We start from the raw sequence: 21,922 nt of genomic DNA, 5'->3' as shown, positions 1-21,922 counted from the left end.
GCTGCTTCTATTGTTCCAACTTTTTAAAAAATCCCAAGGTCTCACAAACTGTTTACTCTAGTAGCTCTGCCTAGACTGCTTGGAACCTCAGCCTTAAAACCTCTCTTCAAACAAAAAACCAGGGACAAAATATTGTCACAGCACTTACTAATGTCCATAGGCTCCCCTTTCCTTCTACTCATGTTGTGGTTTCCACGTATCATTCCCTTTTCATTAGTATATAGTTACTTAAATACAGATAGACAAATTAAACTTCATCCTGTTAATCACAGAATTATTGAATAACAGTACAGAAGGAGGCTACTGGACTCATCAGGCCAACAAGTTGAAAGGATTCTCCAATTAGTCCTATTTTCCTACTCATTCCCATAGTCTGGCAATTTTTTTTCCCTTTCAAATTGCCCTTCAAAAGCATCGGGTGACTGTCTTTCGAGCCTCGGGTGACTGACTGTGTGGTGTTTGCACATTCTCCCTGTGTCTGTGTGGGTTTCCTCTGGGTGCTCTGGTTGCCTCCCTCAATCCAAAGATGTGCATGTTAGGTGAATTGTTAATGCTAAATTGCCCATCGTGTTCAGGGATATGTAGGTTAGGTGCATTAGTCAGCAGTAAATGAAGAGTAATAGGATAGGGGATTGGATCTGGGTGAGTTACTCTTCGGAGGGTTGGTGTGGACTTATTGGGCCAAATGGTCTTTGTCCACACTGTAGGAATTCTATGATTCTATGAATGCAAAAATTCTTTGGGTAAACACTTTTCTTTCATGTTGCTTCAGGTTCTTTTGCCAATTACCTAAAATAAGCTGGGCATCTGTGCTATTAGCAAAGCAGATAGCATGCCAAGTAATGCAACAATCGTTTTCGGAAGCTATTATTCAACAGAATAATGATATATTTATAAAGTGATTTGCTGCAAAGTAGTTATAAATGAAACTCTTTATCCTATAATTATGTCTGAATTTTCCAGGTTCTGCACAAAGAAATAAAAGTTATCTTCTTTCTTTAATTATTTTGTATTTTGCATATAATTGTCTTCCATTCATTTACTACTGCCGATAAATTTGAATATTATTCTACTTCAAATATTCATGACACTGTTATCCAGTATCCATTTAACACATGAAAAGGACTACCTACCCTCATCTCTACATCCACAAATCTTAGGACATTTAGGGAAAGCAGAGGAATTTCAACAGACATTAAAGCAATTGGCATGTTAAATGAATTCTCTATCTATAAAATAACTAGACTTTCCATCCTGAAAATAGAGTTTATAATATAATTATGAATTACAATATATTCAAAATATTATTATCCACTAAGTCAAACCAAGTTGCATTAGTTATAATATGAAAATATTGATGAGGTATAATTCAGCAAAATATTAAGACAGTTCATCTTAGTAATAATGGTACTGGGTATCCTTGTGTAAAAATCACACTTGAGCAGTTGATTTTATGAATCTTTGTCTTTAAAATCAAAACTCATCACATATCTCATGGAAAAGTTGACCTTTTCAGGGATCAAAGTTGAAAAACTTGAGAATCAAAGTATAAATCTAGAGTTGTTAATGTTTTGATTTCATTCTAAGTGGACATAAATATTGGGAAGTAAGTGAATAAATGTTCAATACTTGATTTTGAGAAATTAATTATAATTTGTAATTTTTTAAATTATTAAATACTAGACAATTAATGTGAATTAATTGACTTTATTGAGTTTTACTTTATTCCATTACAACACTCTTTTTTTGGATTTCACTTTGGCTCAAAATAAACTTTTGAAAAACATTATTTGTGTACAAGTCAACCATTGATTTTTGGCCTCAATTGAATTTGGTCTCAAAAATTTGACGACTTCTTGAGTATATCGAGTGATTCTGATTTTTTTTCAATTAAATCACAAATTGAATCATTTTGTTGGTGTACATTTTCAAAAAAATGTTTTTATTTCTTGAGAGTAGATTCTTATTCACATTCTTAACATCAACTAGTCATAAGGATGTAGCAGAAAATGACAGAACATTACCTTCAGGCAAACAGGTTAAGAACCCATTTTAATCACTGAAATACTCCACGACACACAGTTGTTCAATTATGACATTCAATAATTAGTGAAGATAAACTGACCAGCACATTTCACTTACCTCCAAATCTGAATTATATTCATGCTCCAAATGAGCATTTTCAGCAGCTTCAACCAGACGCTGTGAAGAAGAAAAATAATGCATCTATGTTAGACAAGCTAATTTTACTTTCATGTTATTTTATATTTTTGTCCTTGTATTGAAGCATTATACATGGTCATAGGCATAATCTTTTTACATGCAAGTCAGAAACGTGTTGAGGAAGTGAGCAAACTGGTGAGCAGAATTTATCAAACAAATATTTGGCTGGAGAAAAAAACTATATTTAAATAAGATTAGTTAAACACATGCCTATTTAAAACAGATGCCTGAGGTACCCACCATCACTGCCCTCAATCAAAATACTAGAAACTCAGACATCAGCTGGACTGTCATTAACACAATAATAGATCTGTTGTCCTTAATAATGGAAAAGCAAATTACCGTAGAAATTATTAAATGTGCTATTCTTAAACAATGCCAGATTCAAACTGGAAGAAATGTTAGACGTCATTGAATTACAAAGTGCTGAACTTTTTTTATTTATTCAATTTATCTATTCACAGCTCAGCCAGCTGAATTGCTTCTTACAATGTAGCCCAAAACAAGGTTTTCATTGCTAAAGCCACATTTTGCAGTCAGTAGAAGAAAAACAATCAGTCAAAAGAGGGTCATGGTAGGGGTAGAGTGAGAGAAAGCTGTCTGACATTGAACCAAACAGTTAGAATAGAATCCCTATAGTGTGGAAACAGGCCATTCATCCAAGAAGTCCACATCAACTCTCCAAAGAACTCATCCAACCCGGAGTAATCCCCTAACCCTGCTTTTCCCATGGCTGATCTACACAACCCTGGACACTATGGGCAATTTAGCATGGCCAATCCACCTAATATGCACATGTTTGTGACTGTGGGAGGAAAGTGCTGTGAGGCAGTAGTGCTAACTACTAAGCTATCATGCCATTAAGATGAAAGCTCATCACCATAATGATTGAGGTAGCTGTTAGGGAGAGTCATTGCCCTTGCATATATTTAATCAAGATGATTGGTAGTGAAAAGGTTAAGTTTGGAAATATAACTCAGGTTTTAACTTCGGAGGTTCATGAAGAAGAAGGAAGTGGAGAAGATTCAAATGAGTCTGCTGAATTGAATAGTTGGGATACAAATAAAATACCAACTGTTGTTCCAACACAAGTTGTGCCTGAAACCAGTTCAGATTCAAATGTAAGTTAGACAGACAGTCTAATGAAGGGGAAATCTAATTGAAGTTCAAGGGCAAAATCAGTCCTTGTTAAAGAACAGAAATCACTTTCAGAAACTCAGCAGGTCTGACAGTATCTGTGGTTAGAAAACAGTGTTAATGTTGAATCTCTGAAGAACAGTTAATACTATTTTCAAATCACAGATGCCACCAGACCTGCTGAATTTCTTCAACATTTCTATTTTTGTTTGTTTCAGATCTCTAGTATTCACAGTTCTTTGGGCTGTGGACCAGGCAAAACCCCCTCAAATTATTCAAAAGATAGCCTACACCCTACGTTTTTCTTATTTTAAAGGTAAACGTAAGGTGTTGCATTCTAGATGCAATTCAATTGGTTAAACTACCAAATTTGAAGCAAAACACATTTTATTCATATACTATAGTTAAAACACAACAATAGAAGGAAGGAATTGGAATAACCTAACTCTATTGGAAAATCTAACTGAATAACAGATACAATAACTATTACTAATTAACTGTGCCAATATAGTAACATCTTGTAAACACATCATTGGCAAAAGGCAAATTCAGAAAGCAGATTGGTAAAAAGTGAGGACTGCAGATGCTGGAGGTCAGAGTCGAGAGTGTGGTGCTGGAAAAGCACAGCAGGTCAGGCAGCATCAGAGGAACAGCAGAATCAACGTTTCAGGCATAAGCCCTTCATCAGGAATAATGGAATCGAGCATGCTTGTGCAGCTCATTCCTGTTGAAGAGCTATCTGGGGCCCTGACTGATACTTACCTCCAATTAAATCACAAAAGTAAGATCATCTGGACGTTATCACATAATAGCTTGTGTGAGTTTTCTGAACATAAACTGACTGCCGCACTTGCTGCTTTGTAACAATGACTACAGCAGGAAGTTCTTGATTATTTCTGAAGCATTTTAGGATGTCCTGTAATAGGGAAAGGTACGATATAAAGGGTGGCCTTTCTTAACCACATTTGGTGCTCTGATCTTCAGCACAATTTTATAGCAGATTTTGTATTTGCATTGCTAATATGACAATAAAAAAGCTGGAGTTTGAGTGGGTTCAATAATCTTTAAATGGGGATTAAAGTTGTGTCATGCAAACTAACAAGGACTGTGAATGCAGAGGGGATTTGTGCACATTTCCAAGGCTGTTCAATAAATGGCTGTGAAAGTAGGAACATTGAAACATAGAAACAAAGGTGAAGGAGTACACAACTCATTCCCTCAAGCCCTCTCTACAATTCTTGATCATGAATGATCATTGAACTCAATTTCATATCCTGCATGCCTTGATGTCATTTGCAACTAGAAATCTGTCATCTCTGTATTAAATTTACTGAATGACTGAGTTTCCACAGCCCTTTGGAATAGAGAATTATAAAGATTCACCATCCTCGGAAGAAGAAGAGGTTTCTTCTTATCTTAGTTTGAAATGAATTATGTTTGCTTCTAAGGTTGTGTATCTTCATTCTACATCAAAACAGGCAAGGGAAGCATTCTTTCTGCAACTGCTCTATTTAAGAAATTTCACTACCTGCAACTCCACCAACTTTGGGTATCATCCGCAAAGTCACTAATCAGACCACCTACATTTTCCTCCAGATCATTTATATATATTACAAACAATAAAGGTCCAAGCACTGATCCCTGCAGAACACTACTAATTACTGATCTCCATTCTGAAAAGCACCCTTCCACCGCTACTCTCTGTCTTCTATGAACAAACCAGTTTTGTATCCATCTAGTCAGCTCACCCTGGGTCCTACGAGACTCTATCTTCTGGCACCAGCCTGTCATGAAGTGCTTTAACAAATGCCTTGCTCAAATCCATGTAGACAACATCTACTGCCCTTCCCTCAAACATTCTCGTCGCCTCCTCAAAAAACTCAGTCAAGTTGGTGAGACATGACCTTCCCCACATGGAAAAACTCATGCTGTCTACCACTAACAAGTCCATTCACTTCCAAATGTGAACAAATCCTGTCTCTTTGTATCTTCTCCAACAGCTTTCCCACCACTGACTTCAGGCTCACACTAGCCTGCAATCATCTAGAATATCTCTGTTTCCTTCTTAAACATTGGCCATTCTTCAGTCCTCTGGAACCTTGCCTGAGGCCAAAGAGGATGCAAAGATATCTGTTAAGGCCCCAGCTATTTCCTCCTTTGCTTCCTACAGTATGCATTGATAGATCCCATCTGTCAACTTTAATGAAATTCAAGATACCCAACATTCGTCCAGACCGACCTGTGCCAACTGTCACCAGTGCAGACATCAGATTAGTCTTCCACCGAGTCAACCCAAGGAAAGTAATGGGCCCAAATAGAGTCCCCAGATGTGCACTTAGATCCTGTGCAGACCAACTGACAGAGGTATTCACAGACATCTCCAACCTCTCCCTCCGACAAGCCAAAGTCTCTACCTGCTTCAAGAAGACCACCACTGTCTCGTATCTAAGAAAGCACATGCAATGTGCCTTAATGATTACTGTCCATTGACTCTGACCTTCATAATCTTGAAGTGCTTCCAGATGCTGGTCATAGCCCACATCAATCCTAGTCTCACAGCCAGCCTTGATCCCCTACAATTTGCCTACCCACATAACAGGTTCATTTCCCTAGTCCTGTACTCATTCCTGGAACATCTGGACTACAAGGACACCTACATCAGACTCCTGCTCATCAACTACAGCTCCACCGTCAACACCACTATCCCTTTTAGACTGATCTCAAAACTCAGAGACCTTGGTCTTAGCTCTGTCCTCTGCAACTGGATCCTCAGCTTCCTGATCCATATGACGAGTCAGAATACAGAAAGGAGATAGAGGGCTTGGTGACATGGTGCAATGAGAACAACCTCTCTCTCAACATCAGCAAAACTACAGAACTGATCATTGAATTCAGAAAGAAAGCAGGAGATCACACCCCCAAGTACATCAATGGAGCTGAGGTTGAGAGGGTGGAGAATGTCAAGTTCCTTGAAATGACAATAACCAACAACATGCCCTGGACTCTCCATGAAGATGCGATGGTCAAGAAGACACAACAACTCAGGCAGCTCAGGAAATTTGGCATGTCCATAAGACTCCTCACAAACATTCACAGATGAACAACTGAAAGCATATTATGCAGGTGCATAACAGCCTGGTACAACAACTGCTCTGCCCAGGACATGAAGAAACTACAGAAGGTTGTGTGCACAGCCCAGACCATCATGGAAGTTAACCTCATCCATGGCCACAGAAAAGCTGCCTACATCATCAAAAACCCCTCCCACCCATGTAATGCTCTTCTGCAACCTCTTCTATCAGGCAGATGATACAGAAGCCTGAGCACATGCACTGGCAGTTTCAGGAACAGTTTCTTCCCAGCTATTATTAGACTGATGAATGGACTCTTTAGCCTCAAATAATACTGATTTTGCTAATGTTGATCTTGCCTAGTGCACGCCCTGCATGATGTAACTTGGATGCCACTATCTATGTTTTTTCCCACCCTATGATTTGTATGTCCTTGCTTACTACAATCTGCTCGTAAACAAAGCATTTCACTGTATTTAAGTATACATGACAATAAATAAATACAATAAAATTTATTATGTTGACCTGCCGGAGAGTATTCACACACTTTTCCCTAACTTCAACATCTTTCACATCTCTCTCTTCGGTGAAAACTGATGTAAAGTACTAGTTAAGGATCTCACCCATTTCCTCTGGCTCCTCACACAACTTCCCTCCTTTATCCTTGAATGGGCCTTCTTTTTCCCTAGCCACTCTCTTTTTCCTAATAGATGTATAAAATGCCTTGGAATTCTCCAAAACCCCACTGGCCAAGGACATTTCATAGCTGAAAATGTGTTGCTGGAAAAGCGCAGCAGGTCAAGCAGCATCCAAGGAACAGGAAATCGACATTTCTGGCATCAGCCCTTCTTCAGGAATGAGGAAAGTGTGTCCAGCAGGCTAAGATAAAAGGTAGGGAGGAGGGACTTGGGGGAGGGGCGTTGGGAATGCGATAGGTGGAGGGAGGTCAAGGTGAGGGTGATAGGCCGGAGTGGGGGTGGGGGCGGAGAGGTCAGGAAGAAGATTGCAGGTTAGGAAGGCGGTGCTGAGTTCGAGGGATTTGACTGAGACAAGGTGGGGGGAGGGGAAATGAGGAAACTGGAGAAATCTGAGTTCATCCCTTGTGGTTGGAGGGCTCCCAGGCGGAAGATGAGGCGCTCTTCCTCCAACCGTCATGTTGCTATGGTCTGGCGATGGAGGAGTCCAAGAATCTGCATGTCCTTGGTGGAGTGGGAGGGGTAGTTGAAGTGTTGGGCTTCCTGACCTCTCCGCCCCCACCCCACTCCGGCCTATCACCCACACCTTGACCTCCCTCCACCTATCGCATTCCTAACGCCCCTCCCCCAAGTCCCTCCTCTCTACCTTTTATCTTAGCCTGCTGGACACACTTTCCTCATTCCTGAAGAAGGGCTGATGCCCAAAACGTCGATTCTCCTGTTCCTTGGATGCTGCCTGACCTGCTGCGCTTTTCCAGCAACACATTTTCAGCTCTGATCTCCAGCACCTGCAGTCCTCACTTTCTCCTCAAGGACATTTCATAGCCCCTTTCAGCCTTCCTAACTTCATGTTTGAGTCCCATCCTACTTTCTTTATATTCTTCAAGGACTTTGTCTGTTTTTAGTTGCCTAGACTTTCGGTAAGCTTCTATTTTTGACTAAGATGATAACTTTCCCTGTCATCCAAGGTTCCTGAATCCTGCCATTCCAGTCCTTCAATTTCACAGGAACATGCCTGTCCTGCATTCTGACAATCTGTTCCTTGAAAGATTCCCACATGTGAAATGTGGATTTATCCTCAAACATCCTCTTCCAATCCACATGCTCCAATTCTTGCATAATTCACTTATGGTTAGCCTTCCCCAATTTAACAACCTCATCCAAGGTTCAGTCTTGTGCTTATCCATTACTATCCAAAGATCTATGGAATTAGGGTCACTATTCCCAAAATGATTCCCCATTGAAACTTTGATTGCCTGGCTGGGCTCATTTCCCAATACCAGGTTCAGTGTGGCCTCCTCCTTGTTGGAGTATCCACATACCATTTCAAAACCCCCTCCTGGATGCACTTAAATTGTTCCCCATCCACACCCGCAGAGTCCCAGTCAACATGGTGAAGTTAAAATCACTCAATACAACAACCCTACTATTTTCACATCTTTCCAGAATCTTATGACATATCTCTTCTTCTATCTCCTGCTGGCAGCTGGGAAGTCTGCAGTACAATCCCAGCATTATGGCTGCACATTTTCTATTCCCAAGCTCTAGCCATAATGCCTCAGTGCAAGATGCCTCCAGGGTGTCCTCCCTCAACACCACTCTGACATACTCCCTGCCTCATCTAAAACATTGATATCCCAGAACGATAAGTTACCAATCCTATCCCTCTTTCAACCACATCTCTGTGACAACAACGTCATAATTAATCATCATGATTAATCCAAGCTCCAAGTTCATCTGTCTTAACTGTTATATTTCTTGAACTGAAGCAAACACAGTCCAAACCTTCAGTTCCGCTGAGCTCAGTAACCTCTCCCTGACTGCTCTACTTCCTAGCTATGTAATATGTGCTGTTCCATGAACTGAAACACTGCATGCAGAACTCAGCATTTTCATCCATCCCACTTCAGAAAAATCCAATAAGCCGTTTGTCAGCCTGTATAAGTAACCAATGTGCTGGGTATAGCATCTCCAAACCTAACTCAGCTGTTGTCTTCCCAAAGGCCTGCTTGCTGCTGATTGCTGCTTATTAACTGTTGCTGCCTCTCTCCGTTGTAACTGTTTCAAATTTGAGTACAAATGACAATAACAGCAGCCATGATAATCAGATATAACTTACTGGGGAAGGATTGTGGCAAATTTTCAGACAGGTAGGAACTGGAAGCAATGCAAACAGTATAATAGTATAGAGTTGATTTTCCAATTACTTGCAAACAAATGACCCTTTGAATACTTCTTCGCTGACTCTGAGAAACCAGTCTTACAAAAGGTTACTACCGGATTTGGCATCGAGTTAAAATCACATTGTGTCACTGGACCACAATTTGAATAAATGCATTATACTATGACACGGGGTAAATCCTCTGCTAATTTAAACCGGCAACATAAAAAAGATTCATCAAGTGCTATGATCTGTTAAAATTAGAGAGGCAAAGAACTATCCCAGAGGTAAATATTTAAAGTAAAAATTAACAATTTTATTTCTTTTAGTCTAACAGAGAATATTAACTAGCAACTATTTACAACCACTTTCTCTTGAACCTATCTTTTACCTCCCCCGCTACAATACCAGTCCAATAAAAAATCCTGATTACGATTTACAGAAAATTAATCATATTTCAAAACCAGTTAGCTTTGCAGAGTTTCCTCTCTAGATTTTCTTCTGTAGATTCTCTCTCCAGGTTGGTTTTGATGTTTTTTCTGTGCAAGCTCCTTCTCCAGACAGGTACCTCTCTGAGAGCTCTTCCTAGTGCCCTACACCTGTGGCCTTTTGACAGTTCTCTTTGCCACTGTGGATAACTGTTCAAAATGTCTGATATTTATACCCAAAACATCAGATCATTTCATTGGTTTAGTGTTGTCAAAACATTATTTTTTCAAATTCGATTGGATTTTGGTAACTTGGTAACAAGCTGATTGGCCAAATTCAATTTTTTTTTGTATCCTGGCAATACAGCTGTTAGATAGATGTTTCAAAGCACTGTTACATTTTAAATTTTCCAGCACTCTCTGTGCTTCTCTGAGTCATTGCTAGCTTTTCAACTCTCTTAAAAGTATAGTACACCAACATCTTCATAACAATTAGGCCTCTATCCTTCACAGATATGGGTCATGGACAACTCAAATCACAGTTAAAATGCCTGCGAATGTAACTCAGCAGGAACAGCATAATAAATACTTTTATGTGTCTCACAATCTAATTCCCATCAGTTCCCACCAAGGTTGAAGGTTAAAATCATGTTTCATTTGTTCACATTTTTGTATCATACCAAAGTCTGTACACTGCACCTGGTAAAAGATGCAGAGTAAAACAATGTTATCTGTCAAAACATGATACGAGGCAAGTTCATTCATAACTCTGATATAATGAATCTGTCTTTCCAGCAATTTTGTTTGTACATTGCTTTTTGATCATTTTTATTGTAGTATTTACTGAAAAATATCATCTGAAGTTTGATGACTCATCACAAATTACAATGAAATTAGCTACACTAAATTAGTGTAACTAATCCGTGAAGCTTTAGAGGATACTGTAAAACTAAATTTTCTTTATTTGGCCATTTGCAATTTTTTCATACTCCCTTCTTTCTCAAATGCATATGTTGAACACCAGTTCTGACATATAAATATAATAAATGGCAGGAGAGAAATGAAGATCAGAGCAGGTGGTATACACAGCTTACAATATCCCTCCGGTTATATGAAATTTTTCACCTATAAAATTAAAAACTTTCAATCCTATTGAGAAATGCATGAAATAATAACAACAAATTAGAATAGATCGAGTGAAAGTATAAAACTTAAAGCAAGTACTTAGAATAATATTATATCAAACGTGTCCCACTTGCTCCAGAGGTGTTTAACAATGTCCCTGAACAGGAGAATTAAGAAAATATCTGCAAGATGATGGGAAAGCCTCATAATGCAAAGGTCCCAAAAGCATTTCAGGAAATGTTAGAATTTGAGAATTATCTAACCTTCAGACAGCAAGCATCATTTATGTTTTAACTTGCTATTTTTACATGAAGAAGTAAGTTTATAATTAATATACTATAGAATTATCTCTTTTGTAAGATACAAGATTTTCAGAGAACTTGTACCTTAAGATAAAACTATTGCTGCCAATTTTTTCTTTTTCTTTAAAATTTCCTGCCAGGCTATGGAAATTGACTAAACAAGATAACAAATTATTAGTGTAAAGTATCAAAAGTATATATCTTAAAAGAGCTCAATTACAAACTAATCAAACTGACTGGTCTGAAGAACAGTCATACTGGACTCAAATGTTAACCCTGTTTTTCTCTCCACATATGCTGCCAGAATTGCTGAGTTTCTCCAACATTCTGTCTTTGTTTCAGATTTCCAGTACCCATATCCAAAATCCAAATTTATTGCTCGCTCGCTCAATCCCAACATACACAGAATAACAACTGTCCTTTTGGACAGACCCAAAAGGAAAATCTTTCATCAAGCAATTTTGACCTTTGAGGAGAACAGAAAGGGCACACAAGCCAAGCTCAATACTAATGCTTCCATCCATTGCTCCAACGCTGACTTCATAAACAATATTTGCAATTTCCAGGATCCAAGCATATACAGATAAGCATAAAAATTCAGAAGTTTCTATTGGATATGTCCTACACCTCGAAGAGATATGTTAAAATCCTTGCTGCTAATGTCAGCACTGTATCACTGTAATGATATGAATGTTTTGCAGTTACTCATTCATTCATAGAAGGAAGCCATTTGTCCCATTGTGCCTGCACCAGCTCTTCAAATGAGCATCATTACCACATGCCAATCTCTTGCTTTTCTCCTTGAATACAATTTCTATCCAAATAATCACCGAACGTCCTCTTGAATGCCTTAACTTAAACTCCATTCATCACATTTTCAGGCTTTGCATTCGATTCCCTACTTGCTGTGTGAAAACGTTTTTCCTCATATCACCCTGGCTTATTTTGCACATCACTTTAAATAAATGCCCTCTCAATCTTGTTCCCTGTGTAAGTGGATCACAGCTACTCCCTCTTTATTCCAGCCAGCCCACATATGATTTTGAAAATCCTTCACAAATCTCTTTTAGAGCTTTGTTTTGTATTGCCTCTCAATGTTCTTCCAACCAAAGTGTATCACCTCACACTTTGGGTGGCATGATGGCTCAGTGATTAGCACTGCTGCCTCACAGCGCCAAGGACCTAGGTTTGATTTTACTACTTAGCTAATGAAAGTCTCTTTTTTAATATGTTGACTGTTTGCAGGAAATTTGTGACTTTTGTCATTTACTTGATTTAAATGTTTGTTAATTTCTTTAACCTTTTATTTTAAACCAATTATACATTCATTCACTTGAAGGCAACAAAACATGGAGCATGGAATTTTATCAGGTCCATTTAGAAAGAGCTGGAGGCAGAACCAAGAGCAATATTTGAAAACAGGACATCAAATTGGTTCCCCAGTGATTACCAACCCCAGAGCAATCTTGCCAGAGGTTGGAACAATGCAGCAGCAGCTACATATTCAGCAGCAATGGGTGACCAATTAGACCAGTTGAGGGCAGATTCCTGATATTGCCAGATTCTTTCTTAAGCTTTGAAATCTATGGATTAGGAAGACAAGGCATCAGCATGAATGTGACATGAAACATCTGAATCAGAGATAACAAACTGTAATGCAAAGAAGAGTAGTCCATTCTCTAAAAACTGCTGATTCCAAAACACCTGGAATTCTGTCGGGAATATATTAACTAATGCAATGGATTCTTTGAGCTCCAATGTTCATAAATCCAAACCATTTGCATTTAGCATGCTGCAGAATTTTCACTCTGACTTTGCAGAAACAATCACAGATGATGGAACTGTTTTCCAGGATGTTTTCCAGAAATTCATTTCTACCCAACTCACCCAAATTGAAATTCACAAGGGGATAAGCAGGTAGGAGGATACCAGAGTACAAAAGAGCAATTGCAGGTTCACATGATCCAGAAGGAGAGAAAGAATATCACATCCCAGAATCCATTTCCTGGTACCTATAAAGTAATCATTTCATAGTACTCAAAAGGAATACTAGATTAGATACTAGAGACAAGGGAGACTAGCATCTGAGGGCACAAGCTCAGAGTGAAGGGACAATCCTTTAAAACAGATGAGGAGGACTTTGCCAGTCTCAAGGTGGTCAAACTGAGGAATGCATTGCTGTGGAAGGCTGTGCAGGCCAAGTCATTGAGTGTTTTAAGACAGAGATAGATTCTTGATTAGTAAGGAGATCCAAGGTTACAGGAGAAAGCAGAAGAATGTGGTTGAGAAACACATCAGCCATGATAGAATGGCAGAGTAGACTCGATTCAACGAACAGCCTAATTCTGCTCCTATAACCTATGGGTCTATAAAGTAGGTATTGGGCAGAACCAACCATGCACCGTAACAAAGGGAAGGCAGTAGGGCGGGGAGGATGATGAAGGAAATACAAAGTGATGTTGAAAGGCAGAAGTACTTCAATTCACTGCACAGAAGCTGAAATCAAACATATGATAGTTGCTGGGCCAGTTTATTTAAAACGTGAACCGAACAATGTTCCCACTAGGCTGACTTTAAATTTTAATTAAGATCGGTGTCTACTTTAAATTGCTAGATTAGTTCTTCTTGGCAGTGATACAATAGCTGTCAAGACTTCAGCCTCAGCTCATAAGCATCCTTTTCAGAATCTGCTTATTCCTCTCTTCCGTATACTGCATAGCGGCTGCTTTTCTCAAATTGGCATTGTGCACATGCAGCAGAACGCCACATTGTCATTTTAGGTATCTCAGGGCTATAAAACAGCAGACTTCTAGCCTGGTTCAAGAATCAGACCAGTTTAATAAAAGGGATTAATAACTAATTATTAGAGTGCATCATCAGCAGACCACATGTAGCTGGAACCTGAGAAAGGTTCTGATTAAGTCCTGCAGCAGTTTAGCATGTAAATAGTGTCAATAATCAAAAACTGTTTTTTTTTTCCATTTAAAACAGTACATTTTCCAGCTCTCTTCTATCAAAATCATGTGGAACACAGTCATGGTATTAATGCATGGTGGTTGTGCTCTGCGTACCATTTTAAGGATTCCTGTCGATACTGAGAAATGCAGGAAAGCCTGAAAGGAGTGAACTCAACACTTGGTAGATGCACCTAAATCAGCAAACAGAGTGAGCAACAGTCACTGCAGTCCTATAAATCCTGACAATAAATGCACAGAGGGATGGAGCAAGCCTTAGCCATTCATTGTACATAGTTTGTTGATCATTATATCTGTTAACAGTTCCCTTACCATTCCATATATAGACAATAATTTCTTAAAGTTTGTCACAAACAAAGATATGTAAATGCTTAGTGATTTTTGAGAAGATTTGTAACTCAGGTTGATGATAAATATGTAAGTTTGCTCACTAAGTTTGAAGGTTTGTTTTCAGATGTTTCGTCATCATACTAGGTAACATCACCAGTGAGAGTCTCTGGTGAAGCGCTGGTGGTATGTCCCACCTCTCCATTTATAGGTCTTGATTTCTTAAGGTGGATGATGTTATTTCTGGTTCTTTTTTTCAAGGGAAGGTAGTTAGGGTCTAAATCAATATGTTTATTGGTGGAGTTCTGGTTAGAATGCCATACCTCTAAGAATTCTCGTGCGTGTCTTTGTTTCACTTGTCACATGTGTGTGTTGACCCAGTCAAAGTGGTGTCCTTCTTTGTCTGTATGTATAGAAACTAGTGATAGTGGATTGTGTCTTTTGGTGGCTAGTTGGTGTTCATGTATCCCGGTGGCAAGTTTCCTGCTAGTTTGTCCGATGTAGTGTTTTTTACAGTTCTTGTATGGTATCTCGTAAATGATGTTAGTTGTGCTGGTGGTATAGATAAAAAAGAATCGGGAATGACATCACCCACCTTAAGAAACCAAGACCTATGAATAGAGAGGCAGGACATACCACCAGCACTTTACCACAGACTCTCACTGATGATGTTACCTAATATGGTGATGAAATGTCTGAAAATAACCTTCAAGCTCAGCAAGAAAACTTACATACTTATATGTAAATAGTTTTAACATTTCATAAATGTTTGCATGTCACCATTCATGTGGTTGTCCCTGTCATTGTAGATACATTGTAATGGCCTGCGACATCAATTCTTGAACATTTATAAGCACATTGGTTGGGACTGTCTGTGGATGTAATCTGCTTGGATTTCCAGACGGCCCTTGACAAGGTACTGCACTGGACATGCTAAATAAGAGTCCCTGGTGTTAGGGGCAAGGTACTGACAGAAAAAGAGGATTGACTGACTGGCAGAAGACAGGGAGAAGGGTTGAAGGGGTCTTTTTCAGTATGGCAGCCGATGTCTACAGAAGTTTCACAGTGATCCATGTTGGGACCATCATAACTATTCATGTTAAACATTAATGATCTGGACAAAGGAACTGAGGGCACTGCTCCTAAGTTTTCAGAATACAGAAAGATAGGTGGAGGGACACGTAGTGTTAAGGAAGCAGGGAGGCTGCAGAAGGAGTTGGACAGGTTGGGAGAGAAGTCAGTGAAATGACAGATGGAATACAATGTAGGGAAATGTGAGGTTGTGCACTTTGGTCAGAAGAAGAGAGGCACAGATTATTTTCTAAAAGGGGAAAGGCTTTAGAAATCTGAAGCACTAAGGGACTTGGAAGTGCTAGTTCAGTTCTCAAGATTCAATTGGCAGTTTTGAAGGCAAATGCAATATTAGCATTCATTTTAAGAGGGCTACAATACAACAGCAGAGGTGTAGTGCTGAAGCTGTATAAGGCTCTGGTCAGACCGTATTTAAAATACTGTGAGCAATTTTGGACCCTATATCTAAGGAAGGATGTGCTGGCATTGGAGGGAATCCAGAGGAAGTTTACAAGATCGATTCTGGGGATGAAGAGCTTGACATATGAGGAGTGGTTGAGGACTCTAGGTCTGTACTCGATGTTTAGAAGATGAGGTGCGATCTGATTGAAACTTAGAGTATTGAGAGGCCTCAATAGAGTGGATTTGGAGAAGATGTTTTCATTAGTAGGAGAGACTAAGACCTGAGGGCACAACCTCTAAGTGAAAGGATAGCCCTTCAGAACTGAGGTGAGAGGAATTTCTTCAGTCAGAGGGTGGTTAATCATTGCCACTGGGCCAAGTTACTGAATGTCTTTAAGACAGAGATAGATAAAAATACCAACCCACAAACCTATCTAAGGGATCAAGGCTTATGGTGAGAAGGCAGGAGAATGAAGTTGAGAAACATCAGCCATCATTGAATGATACAGCAGACTCAGTGGGCTGAATGGCCTAATTTTGCTCCTATATCAGATGGTATTATGTATCTGTAGGAGTAGGGTTAGCAATTAATGTATATAACAGCTCACTCTAATACCTCAACACCTCGCGTACCCATTGTTGCTTCCTGTTCAGCAGGTTGTGTGCATAGCAGTGTGTATTGCAGGGAGTTCCTGAGCACAGACAGTGACAGAGACATACAGGTCATGCTGGTATAATGTGATAGTTGTGTTCCTCTACAGTTTTGCACTATAGAAAATCGCACCAGGGAAAACCGCTATAGAAAATCGTGCTGTAGAAGATTGTTAATAGAACGTTGCTATACCCATTCAATACAAAGTTCATGTATACAAACAACATCCAAAATTCATCAATCATGTTGTAGCCAAGTTGTGCTGATGAAACGTGTGTTATAGCAGAACAACGTGTAGAACCAAGGTAGTTAATGCTGCAGGATGGCCTGGGGGGAGGGACCCTGCATGCTTAAGTGGACAATATATCATGTGTAAAAGGGCAATGTTGATGATCTATGAAGACCTAGTGAAAAGGTCCAGATGCAACATTTCCCCGCCAGTTGGCTCATTTACCCTACTCATTACAAGCCCCTATGAAACTTTTCTCATCAATATTGCGCAACATCCATGTGCTTCACTATTTGCATGGCAGTGAGTGGTCCTTTGTAAGTGGCTTTCAGCCTCAGTGTCAAAATGCTACTGAGATCCCCAGTATTCGGCTCCCCAGCCCAGGTGCCCTTTCTATTATTCCCATAGGCTTCACACTTTCCAAGGTCATCACCGAAGATGTGTCCATGTGACTAAAACTGCCTAGCTCCTCTCCTTACACAGTCACCCTTGACCCTTCTTCTTTCATTCCTGTGAATAGAGGTGACAGAATTGCTATGGTTTATCCCCTTGGGTGACTTGACCTACCAATAATAGCCCTCAGCTGCCCAGATCCTGGCTGATGGATACGTGTTCTTGATTGTGACAGTTCTCCCCTCTCCATATTATCTTCTATGGAGACAGAGGACCATCTGCTTTTCGCTCCCAATAGCACATGGGCCATGGGGGCAACACCATCCTGACGAGATGCCTGACCATGGCCGAAGCCCAGGAATAGAATGATTGGCTGCCTTTGACTAACTGTCCCGTACCCACTGACTGACCAGTGGGTATGGACTCCACTGCAAGCTGCTCTGCTTAAACATTCAAACATATTGCATTGCTTGCTGCAGATGCCATGTATTTAATGTGAGAGTTGAGACCATGTATTACAGATGTGAGGGTGGCCTGGCACGCTAATGTAAGGCAAGTTGCACACGTCCTTGACTGAGGACTACCACACAGCATGGTCACTTGCCTGGTTATCTGGTTACGAATTTCCAATACAAGGCGTGCATTGCCATGGCAGGGCTATATGTTATAATTCTTAAGTTACACTCACATGCAATTAAAGATTAGGCAGTCAGGGTAAATCTGTGATCACAGGAGGGTGTGTTCTGCCTATGAGACCAAGTATGATGCTATGCCTGAGTGAATAACTATAATCTGTCAAAGTTTCCATGTAACCTATTTCTTATTTATGGGATCTTACATTTCCATAGCACCTTCTCATTTCCTCAACACCCTGAAAACAATTTAAAATGCAATAACTGCTATTGAAGTGCAGTCATTATTGCCATTTTGACAAATAGAACAGCCAATTCACATGCAGCAAGTGAGATGAGTAACCAATAATCAGCTGCTGCTGATGTTGATTGAGGAAGAATACCAGGAGACTTCCCTGTTCTTAATTACTCTTCTGAAAAATCGTGCCTCAAACAACAGCTCTCCTTCATAATTGTCAACAAAGACTGAATGGGCATTTTTCCAGTTAGCATTATAGCAACTGGATGAAAAATTGTGAACAGTATATCTGCAGCCTCCAGTGCTGCAAGTGCTGGAGGGGGAAAAGACTAGTTATTGTTGAAATAGGAAAATTCAGGTAAAATTTCATCAGATGGAAGGTTTCCCTCAATCTTCAACATGACTAGTATTACAATGGAGAACCCAGTTAAAAATCACACAACACAGGGTTATAGTCCAACAGGTTTATTTGAAAATACAAGCTTTCAGAGTGCTGCTCGTTCATCAGGTAGTTGATAAAGGAGCAGTGCTCCAAAAGCTTGTACTTCCAAATAAACCTGTTGGACTATAACCCTGTGTTGTGTGATTTTTAACATTGCCCACTCCAGTCCAACACCAGCACCTCCACATCAATGAAGAAACCAATGTTAAACTCCTTTCATTGGAGAGGGGTTACAAAGCAAATACAAGAATACAAACAAAATTGAAACCTTTCTCCAACCCAAATGCAATAACAATTACCCAAAAATACAAACTAGTCATATCTCATACTCATTCATAAACCAGTTAAAAACTATTATTCGAAATTTGCTCTTAAAGGTGAGGAAGTTAGTTGGAAGTGCATTTGTTTTATGAGTCTTCAATGATGATATTGTATTTTCACTCCAATCCACAGAAAATAGAAGGTAGGAAAGCCCCATCCTCACTCACATTATTTTGAAATTGATTCTAAGATCAGGCACAATGTACTGATATCACAGGAAGTATGTTTTGTCAAGCTGACCATTAAATAATGTGTAATGTAGTCAATAAAAGTCCTGGTCCTGAGATTTTACAGCATTCAAGGTCAAATACATATCTGCAAGTGTACACATCATCAGAAGATATTCCAAGTAATATTATTTGTTATTCTTATTATTGTTTCTTTTTTATGTAAATGGTAAATGTTGATATATGTATAAAGTTAGTCATTCTCCATATTACAATTGCAACATTTAAGAGGCATTTGGATGGGTATATGAATAGGAAGTGTTTGGAAGGATATGGGCCGCGTGCTGGTAGGTGGGATTAGATTGGGTTGGGATATCTGGTTGGCATGGACGGGTTAGACTGAAGGGTCTGTTTCCATGCTGTAAATCTCTATGACTCTATATGTCTTCAGCTTGTCATTCCTCAATTACTGGAATGGCATCACTGATTAGTTCAGTACCACAATATAAAGAAATATTTTGATATCAAACATTCATTAAGTTGTATGGATCAGATGAAATCCCCTCAAAATATATTAAGAAATAGTCCCGACACTAATTTACTCTTATTTTAAAGGTAAGTGTAAGGTGTTGTGTTCCAGATGCAATCCGATTGGTCAATTAACCTGTCTTGAAGCAAAACACACTGTATTCATACACTTTAGTTAAAATACAATAAAGGAAAGAATCGGAATAACTTAACCCTACTGGAAAACTTAACAGAATGACAGGTTATCTATCTACTAAACAGTAAGTGTTACAATGTAGTAACATCCCATAAACATGCCCTTGGCAAAGGCAAATTCAGGAAAATAGATTGTCTCACATGCAGGAAGAGAATCCCCACCTTTTAGCTGTAACAGAGAGGAATAACAGCTTACACCTCCAGCTTCAAGACCCTAACAACCGCTAAAAGCTGAAACTAAAAATCCTGGTTTTACGGGAGCATGTCCCCACCCATTCAGGCTACGTCTATTGTTTTTATTAATAAAACCAAGGCCTCACAAGTTGTTTAATTTATTAGCTTTGGAGCAGACTTCTTGTCATCTTTGTTTCAATATTTCTTCATAAAAAAAGACAAAATACACTTTTTAGACCCATAGTCTGGTTATCGATGCATAATGCTAAATGTACAATAAATAATCTAATGTGATTCTACAATCCACTGCAAATTTGCTTTGTAAGTTAGGATAAGATTACTTAAGTACAAACACATGTCTTCTCTTTCTGTACTGCAAGTATATATATAATTATATACTATACAGCTGAATACATCCTACAGTTTCAACAAGAAAATGTAACTACTGGGTAATGTTCCACTTCATGCACTTTAATCACAACCAAGGAAAATGTATCAAATCAATTTTAAATTAAAAATCCAATTTCTGGTAAAATATACCATTCCTAGATCACAGCCAGTTATGCAAGACTTGCAGACAATTTGTCATTTCTTTTAACTAATGAGGAAAATCTTTCAATGTTAGATGTACTGTGGCTATAAATTATTATCAAAAAGCAGATAGCACAAAACTGATAAAACAGCATGGGGACATTATCTGACAATGAGCCACAGGATCATGGTTTTTATCTTTAATTTGCAGAAAATAGATTTTTAGTTTCAGCAGTACTCATAAAAGAGAAAAATCTTGTCAGTTTACTGAAGGCTACAACATGAAATATAAATCTTTGGTTCATACATCTACAAAAGTATTAAATCATTTTTTATGGTGTAAATATTCTGTGATGCTGTTTCTTTAAGTTTAAGCATGAATATTAAACTGATCCAAAAGTGTCAAAGACTGTACCTTCAAAGAAAAGTTTGCCTATTTGTGATTTTCACGCATTCTACACCAAATGGCAGCATCAATAAAAGAACCGTTTTGTCGACAGAAATTACAGAAAGCATATAGATGAAGTTACCAAATCAAAATACCCAGTTCTGAATAAATAATCTTAACGTTGCAATAATGACTTCACTTAAATAGCAGTTATGGCAGCTGAAATTGTTTTCAGAGTGTTGAGGAAATGAGCAGGTGCTATGGAAATGTAAGCTCTCACAACAGGTGAGAGGTAACGAGAAGTCTGCTCCAAAGCTATTATATTAACAAATAATAATATCTTCATCGTTCAATTTCTAATCTCCACAGATTAGAATCATCAGCCAACTGAATTGTCATTTGTCTTCACAATTTTTGATGTTACCTCTTCAGTTGAGTTACTGTCACAGTTGTAACACTGAAACCAACCTGACTTCCTGCCTGATGTTACCGTTGTGCATTATCCTCCTCCTCCTTCCTGACTGCTTCAACATTCTCAATTATTTCTCAGTTATGCATTTAATGGAAACAACTTTCATGGTTCTGTTCCTACCTGTCCCACCACATATTGCCAGTCAGGAAATTGGCCTACTAAACTCTATCTCCAGTATTACTTTTACTTGACATCTTATTCAATCAAACTTCACATCCAATTCATCACAATTGCCCATTTCAGCTTCTGAAACACTATCAACTGTTGTTGAAACTCTCATAATGGCTGTGTTGGCTGAACTTGACATTCCAAATGGCTCCATGAATGGGTGAACTGACCCCACATGACTTTGTCAGCTACGCTGAATCCAGCACATTCATCGAAAATCTCTGATCTCTGCTGGCTCCCTATCCTTCAAAACTGGATTTCAAATTCATCATCCTCTTTTAAAAGTCAACCTTTGCTTGATTCCATGCTGCCTCTGCATCCTCCTCCAGCTCTATATCTGAAACTCTGGTCTTCTGACTATGGATTACTACCTATTTCATATCCCGGCTTCATTATCAAAGTCTTCAACAGACGTAATGTTGACTGTGAGAGATCTTTTCCCAAACCTATGCATCTTGCTCAATGTATCTTAAAT

The 21,922-nt window shown here is 39.0% G+C and overlaps 1 protein-coding gene across 2 annotated transcripts in view; it reads right to left on the bottom strand.

Moving 5' to 3' along the window:
- Positions 1 to 21,922, bottom strand: part of cacna2d3a (calcium channel, voltage-dependent, alpha 2/delta subunit 3a) — a 950,991-nt gene that overhangs the window by 629,409 nt on the left and 299,660 nt on the right. For both annotated transcript variants that reach the window (XM_072582307.1, XM_072582308.1), the window contains exon 4: positions 2,143 to 2,202. In XM_072582307.1, coding sequence (XP_072438408.1) covers positions 2,143 to 2,202 — 60 coding nt within the window. The remainder of the gene's footprint in view (positions 1 to 2,142; positions 2,203 to 21,922) is intronic.

Source organism: Chiloscyllium punctatum, chromosome 12 (assembly GCF_047496795.1).
Source record: "Chiloscyllium punctatum isolate Juve2018m chromosome 12, sChiPun1.3, whole genome shotgun sequence".
Taxonomy (NCBI): domain Eukaryota; kingdom Metazoa; phylum Chordata; class Chondrichthyes; order Orectolobiformes; family Hemiscylliidae; genus Chiloscyllium; species Chiloscyllium punctatum.
The sequence above is the reverse complement of the archived record's forward strand: the minus strand, read 5'-3'. Positions and strand labels throughout refer to the sequence as shown.